At 42.7% G+C, this 21358-nt stretch overlaps 1 protein-coding gene across 2 annotated transcripts in view; it reads right to left on the bottom strand.

Moving 5' to 3' along the window:
* The window catches only part of GAREM1 (GRB2 associated regulator of MAPK1 subtype 1), a 224758-nt gene that overhangs the window by 16322 nt on the left and 187078 nt on the right, over positions 1 to 21358 (bottom strand). For both annotated transcript variants that reach the window (XM_075584688.1, XM_075584690.1), the window contains one exon: positions 3551 to 4726. In XM_075584688.1, the coding sequence (XP_075440803.1) occupies positions 3551 to 4726 (1176 nt within the window). The remainder of the gene's footprint in view (positions 1 to 3550; positions 4727 to 21358) is intronic.

Below are 21358 nucleotides of genomic sequence, written 5' to 3'. Positions count from 1 at the left end.
TTTTCTGATGCACCGACACTGGACTTTTGTTCTGGGAACTTCCTTTGAGAAAGGAGTACACTGTCCAGCGCTCTGGAGCTCGCTTGCAAACAGTCTTGTGAATAAAGTATGGAATGGGGGATGTCCATTAGCTTGTAAAATGTGTGTCAGAATTATATTTGCTAATTATGCCATGAAGCTGTGCGTAGGTAAAAAAAATATTATATGGGAAAGTGTACAGACTTTGGATAGACTGTGTTAATTAAACTATATGTCCCTGTAAGAGGAGGAGAGCGCAAAAGGGATATATTATCAAGGCCAAAAGCTGGCATTAGAAGTTACAGACTCAGGAAAAGAAAGCTGGATCCGTGTGTAATCAGAGAGGAAGAAATATGATATGAACAATGCTACAGTACTGAACATCTGGTTATAAAAGAAGCAAAACAGAGAGAATGACTACAGTATAATATGCTTTTTTTAAACTCACTTTCCAGGTAGTGCTTTATCAGCAAATTGTACAATAGCCTTGAAATATTATATGTTAAAGCTAGAAATCGAAACGGCCAGTTCCCTTGGTCTATGGATCTGTTTCTAAAAGGCCAATCCGTCATTTCCGATTTTTTTTTCCTCTTTAAAAACAGATAGCAATCCGAAATCTGTTGTCGGCTTGAAGATGGAGGGAGGGAGGGAAAGAGAGGGTGAGAGGGAGGGAGAGAGGGAGGGAAAGAGAGGGTGAGAGGGAGGGGGCAAGAGAGGGAGGGGGCAAGAGAGGGTTCAAGAGAGGGGGCAAGAGAGGGGGGAGGTAGGAAGAGAGAAAGAGGAGGAGAAAGATGGAGAGGGTGGCGATGGGGAGAAAAGGTGAGGGGGGTGGAGGGAGGGCGATCTTTAGTAGCGAGCGTCTCCAGGTGTGTGTGTGTGTATGTGTATGTATATATATATATATATATATATATATATATATGTGTGTAAATATATATATATATTCCCTCCAAATAAATTAGGGAGATGCCTGTACGGAAAAAGGAGCACACCTGAGGTACCTGGCTAGGAGATATGCTAAAGGCTATGCAACGTATATTTAAATGAGTCCCATCCCACATTTTCTAAAAGGATTTCCAGATCAACTATATCAAGTTAACAAGCGGCTGGCACCAACCTAATGACTGGAATGGCGTCAGACTCAACAGGACTAGAACCCACAACCTTTTCTAGGCTGCAGCTCAAGCAGTGTGAGCTAAACCAGCTGATGGATAGTATCACTGTGACATCCTACTTTTGAGTTGCTCATTGATCACACACTAGCTAATCTAGCTATTAGCATATCTCACAGGTATCTCAGGTGTGCTCCACAAGCAAGATTAAACCAGTTGGGAGCTACTACAGGTATAATAACTAATTTTGATGCTATATGACGGATACGTACAAAGGTGGCTACGTCTGCCTTGGAGACCACGTCCATACGGTTTATACCACAATGTTTTTTTTTAATTATTATTTATGCTGTAAATACATTTATCACCTTTTTATACCACTAAATAATTTGTTTACTACACCATGAGAGATTGGGCTTTTCTCCCTTTTCTAACTCTTGTATATCTAATAAGCAGTCTTCTGCCATGAGACAGCTTCTGGCACAGGAAGATACCTTACAGTCCATTTATTTGAATAGGCTGTAATGTATTCCAGTATCAAAAATGCCCTAGGGCAGAATACTGCTTAGTAAATATGGCCCACTGTCTTTATCCTTTATAAGATTACAAGTACTAACTAAAATCACAAGCTCACTTTGTTATATTACTTTCTCTCTGCATCTGTGCTTTACCTTGTTTTTACTTGTGTGTGTCAGAAAACATGTTTTATTTAATTTCATCTGGCCTCAAAAACTCATTGCCCTTAGTACATATTACTTTGTGTTTTACGTTTTTTCAAGGTAACAATCATCAAAATAGTTATCTGTTGGAGATATGCTTGTAGTAGACCATGGTATACTGCTAGCCATTAGTTGGTTTAGCTCACACTGCTAGCCATTAACCGGTTTAGCTCATTGCTAGAGCAGCCGCCAAGAAAAGCATTGGTTATGGGTTCTAGTTAGGGTGACCAGATATCCTGGTTTAGCCTGGACAGTCCCATTTGTTTGGACTTTGTCCTGGGTGCCGACTTTTTTCTTAAATGTCCCATTTTTTGGGCCGGCCGAACATGCGCACAAGTGGTTGGCAAAGTGCCGATCCCGCATGCGCGATGGGCGCTTCCAGCGCGCTATGCGATCGGCACTTTACCAGACGCTCATGCACATGCGCGATGGGCACCAGCCTCTTGAGCCATCAGCACTTGCAAACAATTTCACGGTTTGTCCCGGGAAATATATGGACATCCTTGTTTTAGTCCTATTGGGTCATACACTATTGCAGTCATTAGGTTAGTGCTTTACTCCATAAAGTTGATATGGAAATCATTTTATAAAGTGTGGGATGGGACTCATTTAAATATACTTTGCATAGCCATTACCATATATCCCAGGCAGGGACCTCTGTCCCTTGTTCAGTACAGGCATCTCTCCCTAATTTTTTTTTGGAAGTTTGAGGAGATATATATACACACACACAACTCGATAAGACTACTAAATACAGCTGAACCCCGTTCTAACAGGGTCCTTGGGGTCCACAGAATGAGACCGTGTCATAACTGGGATCGGGTTATAAAATTTCACCACGCGAGGACTTAGCGGCATCTGCAGCTCTCTCCTCTCTGCAGCTCTCAGCTCTCTCCTCTCCCTGCTTCAAAGAGCTACGTCCACATGCGCGGCACTTACGTAGACTTTCGAGCGCAGAGGAGGGTCACATGACAACACACATCCCCTTACACTAGTGGGATTTTTTTTTAAACACTCAATGCTTTATTTACTGTGGCGTAGAGGTAGAGAATTGATACTAGCATATGAAAGGTCCTGGGTTCTATTCCTGCCTGTGTATTATATAAAATATATTCATGTTCAATCCCCACCTTGTGTGTGTGTGTGTGTGTGTGTGTGTGTGTGTCTCTAAGAAATAAAGCATTGAATGTTTAAAAAAAAAATCACAGATCGCATTATAAGCAGATCTGCGTTGTAACGGATCGCGCTATAACGGGGGTTGAGCTGTAGATCTCATTTTTTAACAATCCAGCAACAGATTTCACATTCGATATGAAATCCGAATTTGGATTCTTAAAAATCCATCAGGGGTTATATTCAGTGATGGATTTGAATGGAACCGCTCTGCTTTTTAAGTACCCAATTCACAGGGATCTGGGGGGGACAGGGGGGGGCAGATTTGGTAAATACAATCCGCGAAATTTCAGGAAACGGATTTGGACTGGTTCACCCATTCCTAGACCCCCCCATCCCCCGATTAGTAAAAATCTAGTTGAGTAGGGAGGTTACGCCTTTTATTTAATTAGCAAGGTTTATAAATAGACGTTTCCTAATCACAGGAAACTGTTGACTTTGCCTATTATCCATAGCAGTGTATCAAATGAGATATCTACAAAAATAACAAATACTTTCTACATCAAACAACACAGAGAAAGGACTTACAGCTTCAGATTTTGGTGGCACTGGAGGTGGAGGTAAGGAGATCTCTGCAGACTTTGTGGTCAGTAGTGATCCAGGAGAAGAGTGAGATGATGTGCCACATGTAGAATTAAGGGAACCTCTGAAAGAGTCACATTTATTCTTCTCACTTTGTGAACGGGTGAGGGGCTGCCCACCTCGCTTTCCCAAACATTGTTCTAACCAGAGCTCCTCATAAGGGAGGTCTGGCTTGGTAGGTAGACTTACTGACTCCTCGCCGGTTTCAGGGAAAAGATAATCACTTCCACTGTCACCGGAGTCCTGATATAGTGGAGAATCTTGAGGAAAAACAGCCCAGTCCCCACAGAGGTCTCTGCAACCATGCAGGTTCACCTCACTGTTTCCGTGAAGGTTGTTTCCGTAAACACAAACCGAAAGCCTATGGAAAGACTGTGTCAGTTCATCACGAGCATAACTGAGGGAGTTTGGTATGCGGCTGTGGCCACTGCACCAATTCTTTTTAGGACTCTTACATTCTTCATTCCAGTCTGCTTTCACATCTCTCACAGCCCGGGAATATTCCTCTATATCAAACTGTTCAAGACATGTACTATACCACTGCTGCACAAGAGTCTCTTGCCACATTTCCCCCTTCACAAGATTTTCTGGAAGGCTAAACTTTGGTACAGATAAATGTAACGGGAAATGCATGGGGGTGATTTTGTTGGCATGTAGCACGCAACACACTACAACAGTCTTGGTCTGAATGTTGACAAATTTGTATCGATGTCCTTCACGTATGAAGTGCAGGTCATATGGGTTACGAGGTGGTGGGCTAGGCACAGTAACATTGACAGGCAATCTTGTTTTCTCTACAATGTTGCGGATGGTGTGTTCCCCGTCCTGCATTTGAATCTCTAAAGGACTGCGTGTACTAAACCTCCCTTTACATTGAAATGGAAGGCTAATGCTCTCATTGGTCCTATGATTCATGCATATCAAGCACGGCATTTTGCCTTTGCCCAACTTGCTGACTGAATTCAATTTTCCAATCTTCTTAAAGATTGTATTCAAACGTGACTTCTCCTTGGACGTTTTAGCATAAAGAATTTCAGCCTGCCCCATTAAAGTAAGCTCATCTCCAGTACAAAGGGTGATGTTGTAAACTTCTGTATCTTCATTACACTCTCCAGAAGCAACCTGAAATACACAGAAAAATGTGTGATACTTTGGTTATTGGTTCCTATATACTGTGCATATAATGAAAAGACGCATTATACATATTGACATTGCCATAATGACATTAAAATGTTGGTAATAGCTCAGCACTAGTGGAACAATGACAGGCAGATAAAGTAAATAGGACGACAATTTCCATAGCTTGGATATACAAGATTGAATGAAATTCTAAAATTGATTCTATTTATTGATTAAAGCTCTGATCTAAAAGCCTTGTGTGAGAAGCAATACTTATTCAGGACTTCCATAATAATGTGCATTAATGCTCACTGACATTTGCTTCCTGCTCATAGATTATGGCGATTCTGTTTCTACATGAAATTTAGAGCATGCCAATAGTTTACTCAGTTAACAATTTTCTGGTACCATAAATTATTTGTGTTGCCTATAAATACACTGCTGCACGGGTTCCTCTGGCAGTTAAATGGTAAAAACCACCCCCTTATTTTATAGCTTTTAAAAATGTAACATTCTTTCTGCTTTCTATACCAATGTGTCTTTCTTTTGTATCATGTTGTAATCTGCAGAACGACCTTGTATTTGTATTCTGTTTCTGCCATAAAAAGTAATTTCCTCCCAAAGAAATGAAGTCTGAATGATTACATACCTATCTTATTATTGATCATAAATATAATTTTTTACATGTGAAACAGAAATTTGATGCGGTTCAAACCTACTTTATTTGTACTAAGCACATAAAATAATTATTTCATCAATTGGATAGGAAGCCCCCCTTTCAGAGCCGGCTGGGAATATTAAGGGGCTCGGTGCAGAAATTTGATGCGAGACCTCTTAACTTCCCCTTCGACATCTCCTCCCTCAGGGTCCCTCATCATGACGCCGCAACGTCATATGGCACTGCCAGGACAACAGGATGACATGTGATGTCGTGACACGATAGCAACGTGACGCCATGATGTCCAGTCATCATGGCGATGCCATTTGACGTCACGGCGCCATGATGAGGGACCGTGCAGGAAGAGATGGTGAAGGACAAGGTAAGAGTTAGAGGCTCTTCTCGGCAATCAGTTTAATTGTTGTTGGGAAGAGTGGGGGGTCTCTGTAACCGCGGGGTTCGGTGCAGTGGCACTGCCATCAAGTCAGCACTGCCTCCTTTCAGAAACCGTCAATGAGCATGGTTTTTCTGAATCTATATCTGTTTGCCCGATTTATAAAAGTACAAATGTAGAAGAGATGAAAGGAAGGAGCTGATCAACTAAAGATCAAGCATAAATTGACCCTTTGGAATGGTGCAAATACTAGAAACTGATGTTGGAGTGGGTGCAATACTGTGAACTAAAGTGAGATACAGAGAAAATGAGGAGTATTAGGGTTTATTTAGAATATTTAAACAAAGACATATCACTATTAATATAATTATATTAGTAATTCAAACGTCAGGTGAGTGAGGATGCTAAATGTATACAACAAAAAACAAATAAAGATGCCCAAAGCTACTTCCAATGTGACAAAAATACACCGTGCAATATCTATATATTCTCTTGAAAAAGGGTAATTCAGTTCAACCCATAGGCCAAAGCGTCTTAAGCCTGCTGCTACTTCAAGGCATGGCCGTTAGCAGATCCTAACCCTCCCTACGTTAAAAATCTTATTTACCTCTATAATTAGGGGAAGAATGATCAGCATTGGATCTGCCACAACCCAGGGTTTGGGGTTTCTCAGAGATTGTTGGGTATCAGTGAGGATGCTAGAAGTGGGGATGGCCACCTTTGCCAATCTAAGTAGTAGATATAGTGTTCAGTGGCAACTATTGTGACAAATCTATAGTCAGTGTAAAAAAAATTGTTTTGAGATGTATTTACAGGACCTCATTTTAAATGTACTAGGAAGGTGGTTGTCGAGCTGAATTGGATAACTTACCACCCTCCTCCCCCCCCCCAGATGGGTATAATACACAAGACAGACATTAAGAATTGCTTAACAGATTTGTAAAAATAATCTGATGATGCCACGTTAACCACCTTTATGAGAAAGCAATAACATACAATTTATAGCTAGGGCTTAGAGTCTGGCTATTCATTTATCTGTGGCAGCGCTGGTATTTAACAGTGGCAGTAATACTTCATGGGGCTGAAGGAGTGGCTCAGTGAGTAAAGGCACAAACTCTGAGAACAAGGATAAATCTGAACAAAGATCGACCAAACAAACACGCTGTACAGACACTTACAAGGGATGGTGGGAAATAAAGCGAATATTCATGAAATACGGGACTATTTTCCTCTCTGATGACCATAAATGATTTTTTTTTTGACTAGCCCCCACTACTATCAGCAAGCGCTCAAGGAATTTGAGAGAACATTTGGTCTATTGTCACTCTCAGAGAGTGAGGCCATCTAACTGGCTTACTTCCCCAGTAAAATGGATAAAATGCCAGGGATATAAGGCTTGCAATCATGTTATTCTGATCAAGATCTTCCCAAATTGTGATAATAGTAAACCATTAACAATTGATACCTTTATCAATTGTAGGACTGTTAATATCAAATAGAGAAGCTTTAACATCACCAAACAGTGAACGGTAGCAAACGGCTCACACCCTTTAGCTGCTCCAAAGGCTGTCCACCTTTGGGTCGACACAGATGTACACTGAAGGGGTTAAGATTGAATACAACTGTGGATTCAAAGTCCTTTGTTTTCCTGGCTCATTAACATTCCAGTGGGTGCAGTTGATGTTCCACATAGTACAAGCAAAAGCAGATGTTAACCCTCAGCACGCTGGTTCTGTGCAGAGGGGAGCAGCTCTTAGGGAACCCCATCAGCAATTCGCCTTTGGGGTGACACAGATGTCCTCTCAAATGAGCATTGAAAAATGACTCTACAAGACTCTACATCTAGACTAGCTATAAAGTATCCGGATTTACCGTGACTCCATAAAGTCTGTTAAGAGTATCTTTTGTATCATGGATCTACAGTAGGATAGAAGGCTGGTTACAAAGCTGCATAGGACTTTATGAACATAGATGCTACTGTGCTCAGTGAGGCTATTTTATTGTTGCTCGACACGATTGGTGTCCATGGAGGGTGGTGTAGAATTCATATTCTTGTCTATTTAATAGATGGTTATCTAAACCCCTCTATAGGATCGTAATCAATTATTTCTTATAGCTTATTGTTACATTCAAGTATATGATAACACTACAGAATGTGTCACCCAACAGTCTCTTGTTTTCAGCTAGATAATATACATAGTTACATAGTAGATGAGGTTGAAAAAAGACATAGGTCCATCAAGTTCAACCTACAGTATGCTAAATTTAGACAACAGATACTTTATCCTATAACTCTACTTACTTATTGACCCAGAGGAAGGCAAACAAAAAACCCCAGAGTCAGATCATCCAATGATATCTCATAAGGGGAAAAATAAATTCCTTCCTGACTCCAAGAACTGGCAATCGGATTAATCCCTGGATCAACATCCTTCCCATGTATACTTATTTGGTATATCCCTGTATACCTTTCACATCTAAATAGATGTCCAACCTTTTTTTTAACAAATCTATTGTATCTGCCATCACAGTCTCCATGGGTAATGAATTCCACATTTTAACTGCCCTTACTGTAAAGAACCCTTTCCTTTGCTGTTGGTGAAATCTCCTTTCCTCCAACCTTAAGGGATGGTCCAGAGTCCTTTGTACTGCCCGTGGGATGAATAGTTCTTTTGAAAGCTCCTTGTATTGTCCCCGAATATATTTGTATATAGTTATCATATCCCCTCTTAGACGCCTCTTTTCTAATGTAAATAAATCTAATTTAGCTAGTCTCTCCTCATAAGTTAGATTGTCCATCCCCTTTATTAATTTGGTGGCTCTTCTCTGCACTCTCTCTAGTTCCATAATGTCTTTTCTTAGGATTGGTGCCCAAAATTGATAATAGTTTTCTGAATTACTATATTCCCTCCTTTGTCGGATGACTTGATCGTAAATTCCATATTTGTTACTAGTTCTTTTAGATCTTCTCTCTTTTTGAAATGTATACAGTAACAAGAATTAGATTTTCCAAAATAACCTTTTCAAGATGTTTAAAGTAAGAAGGGAAAAGGGCAAGTGAACACATGGAAAGAGATGTTGGGTTAGTCAGAAAATTACATTGTTAATATTAATTTCAGATATTTTATATAATGTCATAACATGTTATTTCTTTCATCCTTCCTGTTCTCAGCTTCGTCTATCTTTATACCGTGTGGGAAGCAGTAGATTGAAATCAACAGACGGCATAGCATATTTACTGGTATACATGAAAAACTAAATCGTGAATACGACAAATGCTTATTCAGAGTGGGTAGAAGTTTTAATATCACTTAGTTTTCAAACCTCTATGCAACTAATCAACCAATCTAAAACCTAATTACAATATCTTTATCAGAGAGACCAGTTATTATAGGAATGAAGAAACACAAAAAAAGGCGTTGTTTGTACTGTACTGTAGGTATAGGTTTTCCTTTAAAGCAACAAAAGAAATGCTTACAGTAAATATCTCAGTAGCAGTTGCACTAAAAGGTGACTATGGGCTAAATTCTATATAGTCCAAAGTAGTTGTTCTGACCAAAAATCATCAAAATCTACGGGTATTTTTAGGTCCCAAAACATGAATCGCATAGTTGGATTATATTGAATTTACCCCATATATTTGTCAAACAAGCCAACTTTCTGTTCCCATAGATGTCAGGCTTGCCATAGTCCTTATAATTACAGTGCAGCTTACTGATATTATTTAGTTCTTCTGCTTGATGCCCATCAACATAATAACATATAAAAAACCCATAATTTTTGCTTAGGATCTTGAAACATGTTATGTGTAACCCCTGTTTATTTGACCTCTGATTATATGGCCTATCGCTGAGGTGGGAGCCTGAGTCTTATTGGTTACTGTTTAATTCTTATTCTTAATCCTTTGTGGGTTAGCTCAACCACTCCAACCTGGTGTAATTCCTGCACATCTGGGCTACCTAATCTCTCTCGGTAGTAGCCTCTGTCTGCCTGCTTCCCTCTACACTGTCAGGTCCTGGTCTCTGCTGGGCCCTGCTGCATGCACTGGTCCAGGGGGGCAACTCTCTTTCTCTCTCTGCAGTTACCTCTCTCTTAGGTGTCCTGCACGGACTCTCTGTGCAGGATGGGCCTGCACACCCTCTCTCCCTCACCAACTGTCATTCCACTGGCTAAACACAGTGACATGGTCCAATGGAATTCTTAAAGGGGCCATGTCCTATGCTGATAGCAGACAAAGAGGGTTACACATGTATTAACGTACCAGTGATTTGTTTCAATAAATAGAAGTTGTGCATAAAATCAATCATCTTATTTTACAAGGTGAATAATGAGATTGTGTCTTTTCCTTTAGTGGTTTGCTAAATGTTTGTCCAGCTAGCCCCCAGTCCCTAGTCTGTTCTACCCTTGGCTTGTAGCATGAGATTCTGGGATGTGTAGTTCTGTTCATGATATAATACTATTTTACTGAATATAATAAATATATATAATTGTGTGTTTGGGGCATACTGTATGTGTTTACTGATTAGCCTAAAACTTAATCTAAAGCTACAATTATGTTGCCCCTTTACAGAGTTTTGTTTCAATTTCTTTGGAGTTTGCTTTGTAAAGTGTTGTTGTATGCCATTTCACCAATTTATATTCTTGAAGTGAAATTATGAAAAACAAAAAGAAAACAGTGCAAAAATCTCATAGTGTAATATGTATTATATCAAATGAGTGTTCATCAGCAGGTAAGTGTTACACGTACATCAAAGGTGAAATTTATGGGCATGACATATTATGGGCATGTTACCACTCTAGAAGTGACCGCTGGTTCCCACTTTTTTTTAGATCAAGTGCCTGCATGAAATCTTAAAGATTTGTTCAATATAGATAATTGCCTTGACAAAGTGTTGAAGTGAAACGTACGTCGGAAGTTAGTGACATCCACAAGATATGATGGTGTGAGGATTGGACCTCGGTTCCGTCCCCATGATGCATTGGGTGACGCACTGCGCGCGAGCACCGCAGTACTCCTGCTGGCCCCGGATCAAGGCTCCGCACCCGCGCCACATCCCGTGACGCAACGGAGGACGCTCCTGTCTCTACTACACGTCGGCGTCGCATGACCAGAAACACTCGAGGGGTTAATGCCAACAACATTAATTATTCCACAGCTGCGATACACTCCGCCCATGCCTATCAGTACACAGTCTATCTGTGATGACTCATTGCCTGCAGTCTTCCCATTGGCTCTCTGTTCTTTATATGCTCAGCCAGCCCTTAGGCAAATTGGCTGAGCATAAACTTGTGTTTATGTATGAAGTACTTGCCTCAAGCATCCTGCTGCCCTGTGCATTCTGCCTTGATCTCTTGTACCTTTTGACCTCAGCTTGTACAGGACCTCTGCCTTCTCTGACCCCTGGATCTCGGATACGCACAACGACCATTCTGACCTCTCTACTCCTGGACCCAGCTACGCACAACGACCATCCGACTTCTCCTATCCTACACCACCGTCAGTATCGTGACTCTTCTGACCTCTCCTACCCTGACCCAGCTACACGACAAGGACTTTGCAATCCGGATGCGGTTGCGCGGTTGTTGGTCAGTGTATTCTAACATCCCCACCTCAGTCTTGCGGTCCCGTCCTGTTTGTGGCGAGCACTCATTACAGATGGTCAGATGGTCTTTATAAGCATGTTTCCCAATCTGTGGCATTATTTCCAGCAGTGGTCCATATGTCAGGCAATCTCAAAAGAACAGAAATTGAGACGGTACAGTACTACAGAGTGTCTGTAAACTTCCTTTACAATTCAAAGTAAAACTATAAAATACACTCTTAGTAACACTTAGTGTGACAAATCTTTAAAACCTACAGCTGTAAAATACACAAATACCACTTAAGACGTGTCCTTTTCTCTTGTAGTCTATTTCTTGAAATAATGCTCTGATAATCCTGGTCTGGAGGTGAGTAACGACAGGTCTGACTTAATTATCATAGCGTTATTTCTATGCGCCAACATGAACGGACCTCCGTTATTAGGTAAACAGCTCATTACCGTGTGATTTGGATATGAGTAAGACAGACATCCGTTAAAAGTTAGCGAGGCGCTATTGTTCAGGTAAACGTAAGTACATCGTAATGCTCAGCACCTTTGGGGATATCCATTATTACTTAGCGCAAGGGCTCGCAAACTTTTTCTGCTGCACCCCCCTGTCTTCCCTGCCCCAATGCTCGAGCCCTCATCCCTACCTTAGACCTGCATCAAATGAAGCTGCGGGGTCATGTAACGTCACGTCACGTGACCTCACTGCATCATTTGACGTCACGTTGCCATGGCGATGCGTCACAGAGCGCCTGAACCTTGGTAAGTATAGCGTTGCAGAGGCCTCACGCGATCCCCTGGCATTTCACTTAAATGCCCTGGGGAAGAGCGCGGGGCATCTGCAATCACCCGCGCCCCACCAGAAAAATCACCCCCCAGTTTGCGCACTGCTGACTTAGCGTACTGTTAGTCCAATTTAGTGAATTGATAATTATTTAACAGACTTCTGTGGATTTACCCCAAGGTTGGGACATTTAACTGGTTTTATAAATATTTAATCCATAAAGAAATCTCAATTCTCAAATTTAGTATAGTTGCATCTGGTAATTCTGTGTCAAGCAAGCAGACACCATTGTTTGCCAAATCTCTTTGTCCTTACAAAAAGATCTGACATTTGAAGTGGTGAACATATAGTAAGAAAGGAAAAATTGGTGGCAGCATAAAGGAAAATAATTAAGAGAGCTTCAGATGCTGATGAAAATTTTTGAAACTCAGGTACCGTACTGTATGTAGTCTGTTATTTTATTCCTATAATCCCATGTTATGTCAGTGATTCAAACACTTAAATATGTTATTAAATTTACCAAAAGGAGAAGGAGTTATGGAATTTCCAACCAGAATATCAAGTGCAGCTTAATGAAGCAGTCTCAGACAGCAATTTTTGTTTTAAAGTATATATATATATATATATATATATATATATATATATATATATATATATATATATATATATATATGTATATGTATGTATGTACGTACGTATGTACGTATGTGTACTGTATATATATATATATATACACATACATACATACATATATACACACACATATACATATATATATATATATATATATATTACACATACATATATATATATATATATATATACACATATCTATATACATACACACACACTGAATTGAAGCAGAGGGTCTCCGGATCTGAACCCCATTAATTTCTGCTCCGGGGCCCCCTTACTTCTGAAGATACTTACTTACCTCTGAAATGGGTGCCGGTAGCTGATCCAGCTCCACAGCAGGGATTTCAGGTTTGAAGCTCACGCGTCACATGGGCCAATCGGAAGCAGCACCGATGACGTCACGGCTTCCTATTGGCCCACAGGCCAGAAAATATATGAACAGCGACCATTACGAGATTCCTGCTTGCCGAGTGATTACCAGCACCTAATTTGCAGGTAAGTGTCTCTGGAAGCAGGGGGTCACCGTAGCTGAAATGAACGGAGTTCACCCCCGGAGACCCCCTGCTTCAAATAAATAAATATATATATTTTTCCCCAAAAAAATATCCGCCCTCTGGGATTGCCTATTTTAAAGCTGCTGTTCTAATTACTTTGAGTATGCCAGGTTATGAAGTAACATTCACAGAATTAGCAACTCTGAAAATATAACGTCTCCGTGATTATCTATCAGTCAAGTTAATGAATGAGAGCAGCTACAGTACCTAACCATCTCTATGGGTATCATTTTGGAATAAACAATGCGATAAACACTGTGTCTGCTGTTACCTAATAAAGGAAGAGAATTCAGAGAAAGGTGAATACACAAGGGACTTTTTATTGCAAAGGAGAACAATACATTCCATCTGTAAGTGTCCTGGTATGCAAATCTGGTTAGCATGTCAGGGCTTCCTGAGAGGAAGCCATTCACGGTCGGTGTTATCTAAATACTTCTAATAGTTTCCTGTTGGCCAATCCAGGAAACAATCAGTTTTACTGTGCACGTTAGCCGTGCAAAATTAGCACCAAGTGGTCAGGCAACATTTTAAAACACTGAGCTAATATAGAAAACAATAAATCTTTTACTGAAGACTTTCTTGGCAGAAGATTTTTGTTTTTTTGCACATCTGCTCTTTACGAATGCACATGGGGGAACTACGCTAAAAACTAAATTAGTTGGACTTCTGCGTATTATCTTTCTTCTATTTTCTGGAGAATGATGAAACAAAAATAGCTTTTTCATATGTTTTGAAAAACAAGTCTACATGGTCTTAAACAGCTGCAGGATCGTCTGTTTTTAAGAACAGAGCTACAATTGTAACATGTGTGCACTGCATTTATAGCAGAGCTGCGCCCTTGGATGCAGAATGCGATGGTTTTTTTTTTTTTTTTTTACAACTGAATGGATTTATCAACTAATTAAAAAATTGTCATTATATAGAGGTATATTCAACAAAACAGAAGGTGGACACTGTTTATTGTTTTCATATTGTTTGAACTCACTGAAAGCAGGAGGCTCACCTTTGCACCTGCTTTCAATCCAACTTCCTGGTCAGTTCATCCCCATCACACTTACTGTGTGTCCTAATTCATCTATTGGTTTGGCCAGCACCATGGTCAGCGGTTCCACCTCAACCTCCGCCCCTAAGTACTCTCTGATCAATGTTTGTATCATGACCCAGAATACCTGAATTTTTGGGCAACTCCACCAAATATGAACCATATCTCCTTTTTGCCCGCATCCCCTCCAGCACAAATCCGGGGACCGGGGGAAGATCTTAGCCAGCCTGCTCGGGGTTAGGTACCAATGAAATAGAATTTTATAAATATTCTCTTTGATAGTGGTACAGATTGACGTTTTTGCAGATACCTCCCAAATGTCCTCCCAGTCTTCTCTATCGATCTCTGTATTCAAATCTTCTGCCCATTTGATCATATAGCTATGTTGGGAACAACCCGCTGATCGCGCCAGGCCCAGATATATCTCCGAAATCAGCCCTTTACAGTAGTATCCTTTCCTACACAGTCTTTCAAAATTTGTTAAATCTTTGAATGCCGAATCTTTGGAGACTGATTGCAGGTAGTGCCTGATTTGGAGGTAACCAAACACTGGTATATTTATGATTTGGTGTTTCTTCTCCAGCGCCTGGAGTGGTAGAATTATACCGTTATCTACAAAGTCGTCAGCTACCATCAGCTTTAACGTCTTAAATTTATTGAGTCTCTGTGGGAGGCAGCCTGGGGAGAATTCAGGGTTATGGAATATAGGGGTTAGTAGTGTTGGACTGGCTGTCAGACCATATTTATCTTTATTTCTAGACCATATCCGCCATGTACATTTCATTGCTCCCAGTTTTAATGTTTCCAAGAAGGTCTCTCCTCCCCTCTCGGTCCACATAGCGGCCGGGAGAGAGAGAGGTCTTGTATAGGTAGACTCAAGTCCCACCCAGCAACTGGTGGCTGGATCATTGTTCCACATTATTGCTTGTTTGAGTTGGGCCGCCAAATAGTATTTAATGATATCCGGGACTGCCAAGCCTCCGCAATCTTTTGGGGCTAGCATAATAGATCTAGCTACCCTGGGTCTTTTATTTTGCCAGATAAATTGGAAAATTCTGTTTTGTATGTTTTTAAGCTCCGGCATTGGAATATCTATAGGAAGAGTCTGGAAATAATACAGGAGCCTTGGTAGGATATTCATTTTGATCGTGGCTATTCTTCCTAACCAAGATATCTGGTATTTATTCCAGCTCTGGAGGTCCTTTTTTAGCCTCTCAAATAAGGGCACTTCTTTAACCCAGGCCGTGTTGAAAAGCTGTGCAATACGGCAAGCATAAGCTTATAGGGCTCCATGTTAAAATGAATAAGAAGTAAAGAGTAACACAAGGTGCACATTTGGATGTCATTACCCAGAATCCCTGGCTGCAGTGGAAGCACAGTTTGCCAAGTGATAATTGGGAAAATCAGGGTTACAGACCTGTCTGAGACATGCAAATGTGGTATTTTATTTACTATGTCCTTCAGAAACCTGTTTATATCATCTTCAGTGTTAATTCAGGTTCCTAAAAGAGCCATTCGCTCCTAGAGCAGCCTGCAACACATTCCACCTTGTTAAAAAAAGACTGTTTTTATTATATATTATTTTAATATAACGATTATGTTTCATCACATAAGCATAAGTATCTATATATTACACACAAACAAATATAAATACTACACACCAACACATTATTTTCTTTTTGTTTTGTTATTATATCTAGTGCCTTATTATATGTAGCCCTCTTACCCCCACCCTAAGTGAGATTGGGGTGTGTAGGTGTATCTGACTACTTCTAGTGTGGTGCTATACCTGTTGCTCACAGGAGGGCTGAGCTTCCGCCATGGGGAACCTGGGGCATTTATACTAAGGGTACTTACTTCCAACGATGCAGCGCCTCCACCTGCGATGGCTCCCACCATAGGGGGAGTGTTTCCTCGCAGGACAATCACAATAATCGATACTCACACAGATATATATATTAACTAGGGACTTTACTCAACATGCAAGAAACAGATCATAACATCATCAACATCATAACCTGTGTCCCTCTCTAGAGGAGACACTTACTGCGTCGCGCAGGACGCTTCCCAACACTAGGTGATCCCACCCAGTGTCCCGAGAATCCCCACCCAATGTCCCGCACTCTAGGAGAGAACGTGGGTGACTGCGCAGTCACTAATTAATGTGTTAGGCCTGTTGGTGCACATATATATAGTGAATACCTTCCGAGCACTCCGATGCTCGGGTCCGCAACAATCTTCTAAAAGGGTCAGACGTGCGATGCATCCGTCTGATCCTATCCAGGTAATTCTCCAGGAACCCCAACGAGGGTCCCACCGCTTCACGGGAACACAACCGAATCACGGGAACACCAACCGCATCACGGGAACAGCAACCGCCGCTATATCCCTATCTCTTTCTCACTAACCCTAACGTGACAGGAACCCTAACCTAGGGCCTGTCCCTGATGAACCGCAACCTGGGGTGGCTTGGGGAAATCTCCTAGGGCCTGCAGAGTAATAAACGGCCCCACTCCCCTAACTCATCCCAGTCCTGACACTCACTGAACCACTAGCTCCTAACTCACTTATCCTAACGCGCCTGCAGCCGACACACAGCTCTCAGTCAGCCGGCAGACAGTAACACACGCTGCACACACACTGCACTCAGTACAGGCAGCGTCACATGCAACACTCAACACAGCAACCTGGAACCCTAACACTAACACTAGCAGCTACGCACTGCAAACTTCGTAACGCGTACAGCAACTTGCTGCACACTAGCACTATGCCTTCTTGTCAGGCCTCACCGCCCTGCCAGCCGTGATCCTGACAAGACAGCACACACACACGCACTAAGGGCAGCGTCCCTATCTTGGGCCGTCCCTCAGCACTTACCCACTAACCTGGTGGGGAGTTGGGGCCTTACTTGGGATGTGGGGACCTTACTCGATGCAGGAGCTGCACATGCTCTCTGCACCCTTCCTTCCCTCACAGCTCCCCAGCTCCAACTGCCGTTCTCAGCGCGCGAAATGTATCTTATTGCTCCCTCTGGAGATCCTTGGCCCTTATTGGCCACACGGAGGCACCTGATGTGCTTGCCCCTAAGCCTCATGGGAGTTGTAGTCCCGTGGAGGCTGCAAATACATTGGGGCCGCGTGCGCACTTGCCCTGCGCATGCGCGAGTCTTTGGAGGCCACCTCAACCCTTCCTGCACTTTCCCTACACTCGCGCGACTTCTCCCTAGCTCTGGGGCCTTGCCTGCGCGATCACTGCGCATGCGCGAGTCTCTCCGCAATGGCGGCGCCCTCCTCGCTAGCTGCCGGGACCGCAGCAACGCGATCGCGGCCTTAGCAACGGCCCGATCGCGTCCCCGGCAACCAGCCTGCTCGCGGAGATAGCACGCTACTCCCTGCTCCGGCCCCCACCTTTGGAAGCAGCCGTCGGGTCCGTCGCTGGCTCCGGCGGCACCCGCGACCACGCTGCTCCAAGGGAGGGGGGTCTCTAGGAGCTGCTGGAGACCTGGGTTACATATAAATAAACGATAAAAATACATGTGAAAAAAACGCACGATAAGAAGAAGCTTTCGATAATTCTTCTCACAAAAAGGGTCTCAGCTCTATAATTCATGGGGGATAGGTCCAGACGAACAACATATACCAATCAATTTATATTTACTGCTGGGCGGTGCTCCTTTCAAAGATAAGAATAACAAGAGAGAAACTAAATATACTGTATGTGCACTCACAAATATCCCATTACAAAAGAAGCACAGCCACAGTATTTCATAAAAAAATATATTTATTGCTATATAAAAAAACCCCCATCAATTAACAGCTCTTCTCCTCCACATTACTCTGTCCCTCTGTCCATAGAAAACAATATATATATATATATATATATATATATATATATATATATATATATAACCCACAATTAAAAATATGAGGACACTACACAGATCTGAATAAAATCTGGAAACCGCATATATTGGAATAAGTTCATTTTTTCATCCAATATTGGTGTACTTCTGTTGTAAGGAGAGATTTTTGAGTACCCATATATTTTGTTTCAATTTGTATTTTGTTAATAATAAAGTGATAATTTAGAGATACAGTGATCGTGTCAACAGACGGTCACCCAAGATGCACCTAATCAGGGTTTTGCTTCCTGGGTCTCAGGGAACATGTAAATCAAAGTTAAAATGCAACTGGGCTGTAAAATATTTGTTCAACTTGAACATTTAACACTGGTTTACGCACACGCACACACCTCCATTATGTGGTTTTCGCTTGGTTTACTGCACAAATTATGCATGAAGTTATTGATTAATTGGCACTATTGTGTATTGTGACGGTATGTTTCCATTACATGCTATTTTTAGATTGAAAAATAAAAATAAAAAAACACCACCATCTCATCCGACACAACTTTTCTTGAGCAATAATGACATTCTACTTAATTATGTATGTTTATGTTCAACTAATTGAGCTTCATATACTTAGGAATTTCTGTGGTTATTGTATTATTTCGTATAGCACCAGCTACTTTTACATGTCATCTAAAACAAATGGACATTTCGATAAAATGCCTATAAAAGAACATAAGACATACTGTAGAAGTAAATGTAAGGCCGTGCCCGACACCACGGATGACGTCATACGTCGCCGTAAGTTTTATTTCACTTCGCGGCGACGTCGCAAGCGACCTGGCCATTGATTGGTTCAGAGGCTGTCACATGTGGCGACAGCCATTAAAAAATCAAAATTTGACCGGCTTCCAAATTTCACGCTGCCACGTCGCTCCAGTCGCGCTTACTATAAGCGCACGCAACGGCGGCAATACATTTGTTTTGCGGCAACGTTGCGTCGCCGGCACTATAAGCGCGGCATAAGAAGGAGTGAATCCCTGACACAGAACCTTACAATCTACTGTGTTTAAATTTGTCATACATACTGAGACGCGAGTTAAATGCAAGTATAGTGTTACTCAGAGTTTATAATATACTGTAGTTAGTAGTTAATAAAAGAAAGAACGTTTGGAGAAAAAAAATTCTCATTAAACAGTACATTTAACCTACTATTGCACCCAGTAAAAAAATGAAATAAAGAATGCGTCTGATTACCGCAATTTTAAGATGGAATACATCAATATTGCGGTAATAATTTAACGGGTGCGATATAGTCCTGATGCAAGAATTAATGCGTTAATTACCGAATCTCAATTACATTAATAATATTTCTATGATAGGCTTCTGTAAGATCTATACTTACAGAACCCTCGCGTAGAAATAACATTAACCTCTTTGATACCTGTGGTTAGCAGAAATACCACAGTCACCAAAGGAGTTAATACACTGTTAGCCAAATTTGGCTAATAGTGCTTTTGGCCATTGAAAAAACATTAAACACATTTTTAAAAAAAATGTAAAAAAAAAAAACTACATTAAAAATACTTAAAAAAAATACAATAAATAATAATGTTTAAACCAGGCCTGCACAACATGCGGCCCGTCCACACTCTGTGCAGCCTGCGACGGCTTTGCCCGCTCTCCCCCTCCTCCTCCCTCGCCCCGAGCCCACTCTCCCCATCCTCCTCCCCCCGAGCCTGCGTTCCCCTTCCTCCTCCCCACGAGACCGCCCCCGCCTCCTCCTCCACCCGAGCCCGCTTCCCCCCCCCTTCTCCTCTTCCCCCTCCCCCCCGAGCCCGCTTACACGAGTCTCAGAGGAGGACGGCAGGGTAGGAGTCTGCGGCTAGAGAGTGCGCGCACTTCTTCCCTCGTGTGCAGTCTCTGCCTGCTCTTCTGAGTGCCGCCACCTCCTCAACCGCAACCGATGATATGATGATGTAAGATGCAGGGAGGGTGGGTGATGTGAGATGCAGGGAGGGTGGGTGATGTGAGATGCAGGGAGGGTGGGTGACGTAAGATGCAGGGGGGAGGGTGATGTGAGATGCAGGTGGGAGGGTGATGTGAGATGCAGGGAGGGTGGGTGATGTGAGATGCAGGGGGGAGGGTGATGTGAGATGCAGGAGGGAGGGTGATGTGAGATGCAGGGAGGGTGGGTGATGTGAGATGCAGGGAGGGTGGGTGATGTGAGATGCAGGGAGGGTGGATGATGTGAGATGCAGGGAGAGTGGGTGATGTGAGATGCAGGTGGGAGGGTGATGTGAGATGCAGGTGGGAGGGTGATGTGAGATGAAGGTGGGAGGGTGATGTGAGATGCAGGTGGGAGGGTGATGTGAGATGAAGGTGGGAGGGTGATGTGAGATGCAGGAGGGAGGGTGATGTGAGATGCAGGAGGGAGGGTGATGTGAGATGCCTGGAGGGTGGGTGATGTGAGATGCCTGGAGGGTGGGTGATGTGAGATGCCTGGAGGGTGGGTGATGTGAGATGCAGGGTGGGTGATGTGAGATGCAGGGAGGGTGGGTGATGTGAGATGCAGGGAGGGTGGGTGATGTGAGATGCAGGTGGGAGGGTGATGTGAAATGCAGGTGGGAGGGTGATGTGAGATGCAGGAGGGAGGGTGATGTGAGATGCAGAAGGGAGGGTGATGTGAGATGCAGAGGGGAGGGTGATGTGAGATGCAGAGGGGAGGGTGATGTGAGATGCAGAGGGGAGGGTGATGTGAGATGCAGGTGGGAGGGTGATGTGAAATGCAGGTGGGAGGGTGATGTGAGATGCAGGAGGGAGGGTGATGTGAGATGCAGGGGGGAGGGTGATGTGAGATGCAGGGGGAGGGTGATGTGAGATGCAGGGGGAGGGTGATGTGAGATGCAGGGGGAGGGTGATGTGAGATGCAGGGGGAGGGTGATGTGAGATGCAGGGGGAGGGTGATGTGAGATGCAGGGGGAGGGTGATGTGAGATGCAGGGGGAGGGTGATGTGAGATGCAGGGGGGAGGGTGATGTGAGATGCAGGGGGAGGGTGATGTGAGATGCAGGGGGAGGGTGATGTGAGATGCAGGGGGGAGGGTGATGTGAGATGCAGGGGGGAGGGTGAT

Source organism: Ascaphus truei, chromosome 2, assembly GCF_040206685.1.
Source record: "Ascaphus truei isolate aAscTru1 chromosome 2, aAscTru1.hap1, whole genome shotgun sequence".
Lineage (NCBI taxonomy): Eukaryota > Metazoa > Chordata > Amphibia > Anura > Ascaphidae > Ascaphus > Ascaphus truei.
Note: the sequence above shows the minus strand (reverse complement) of the source record. Positions and strands in the feature narration are given on the sequence as shown.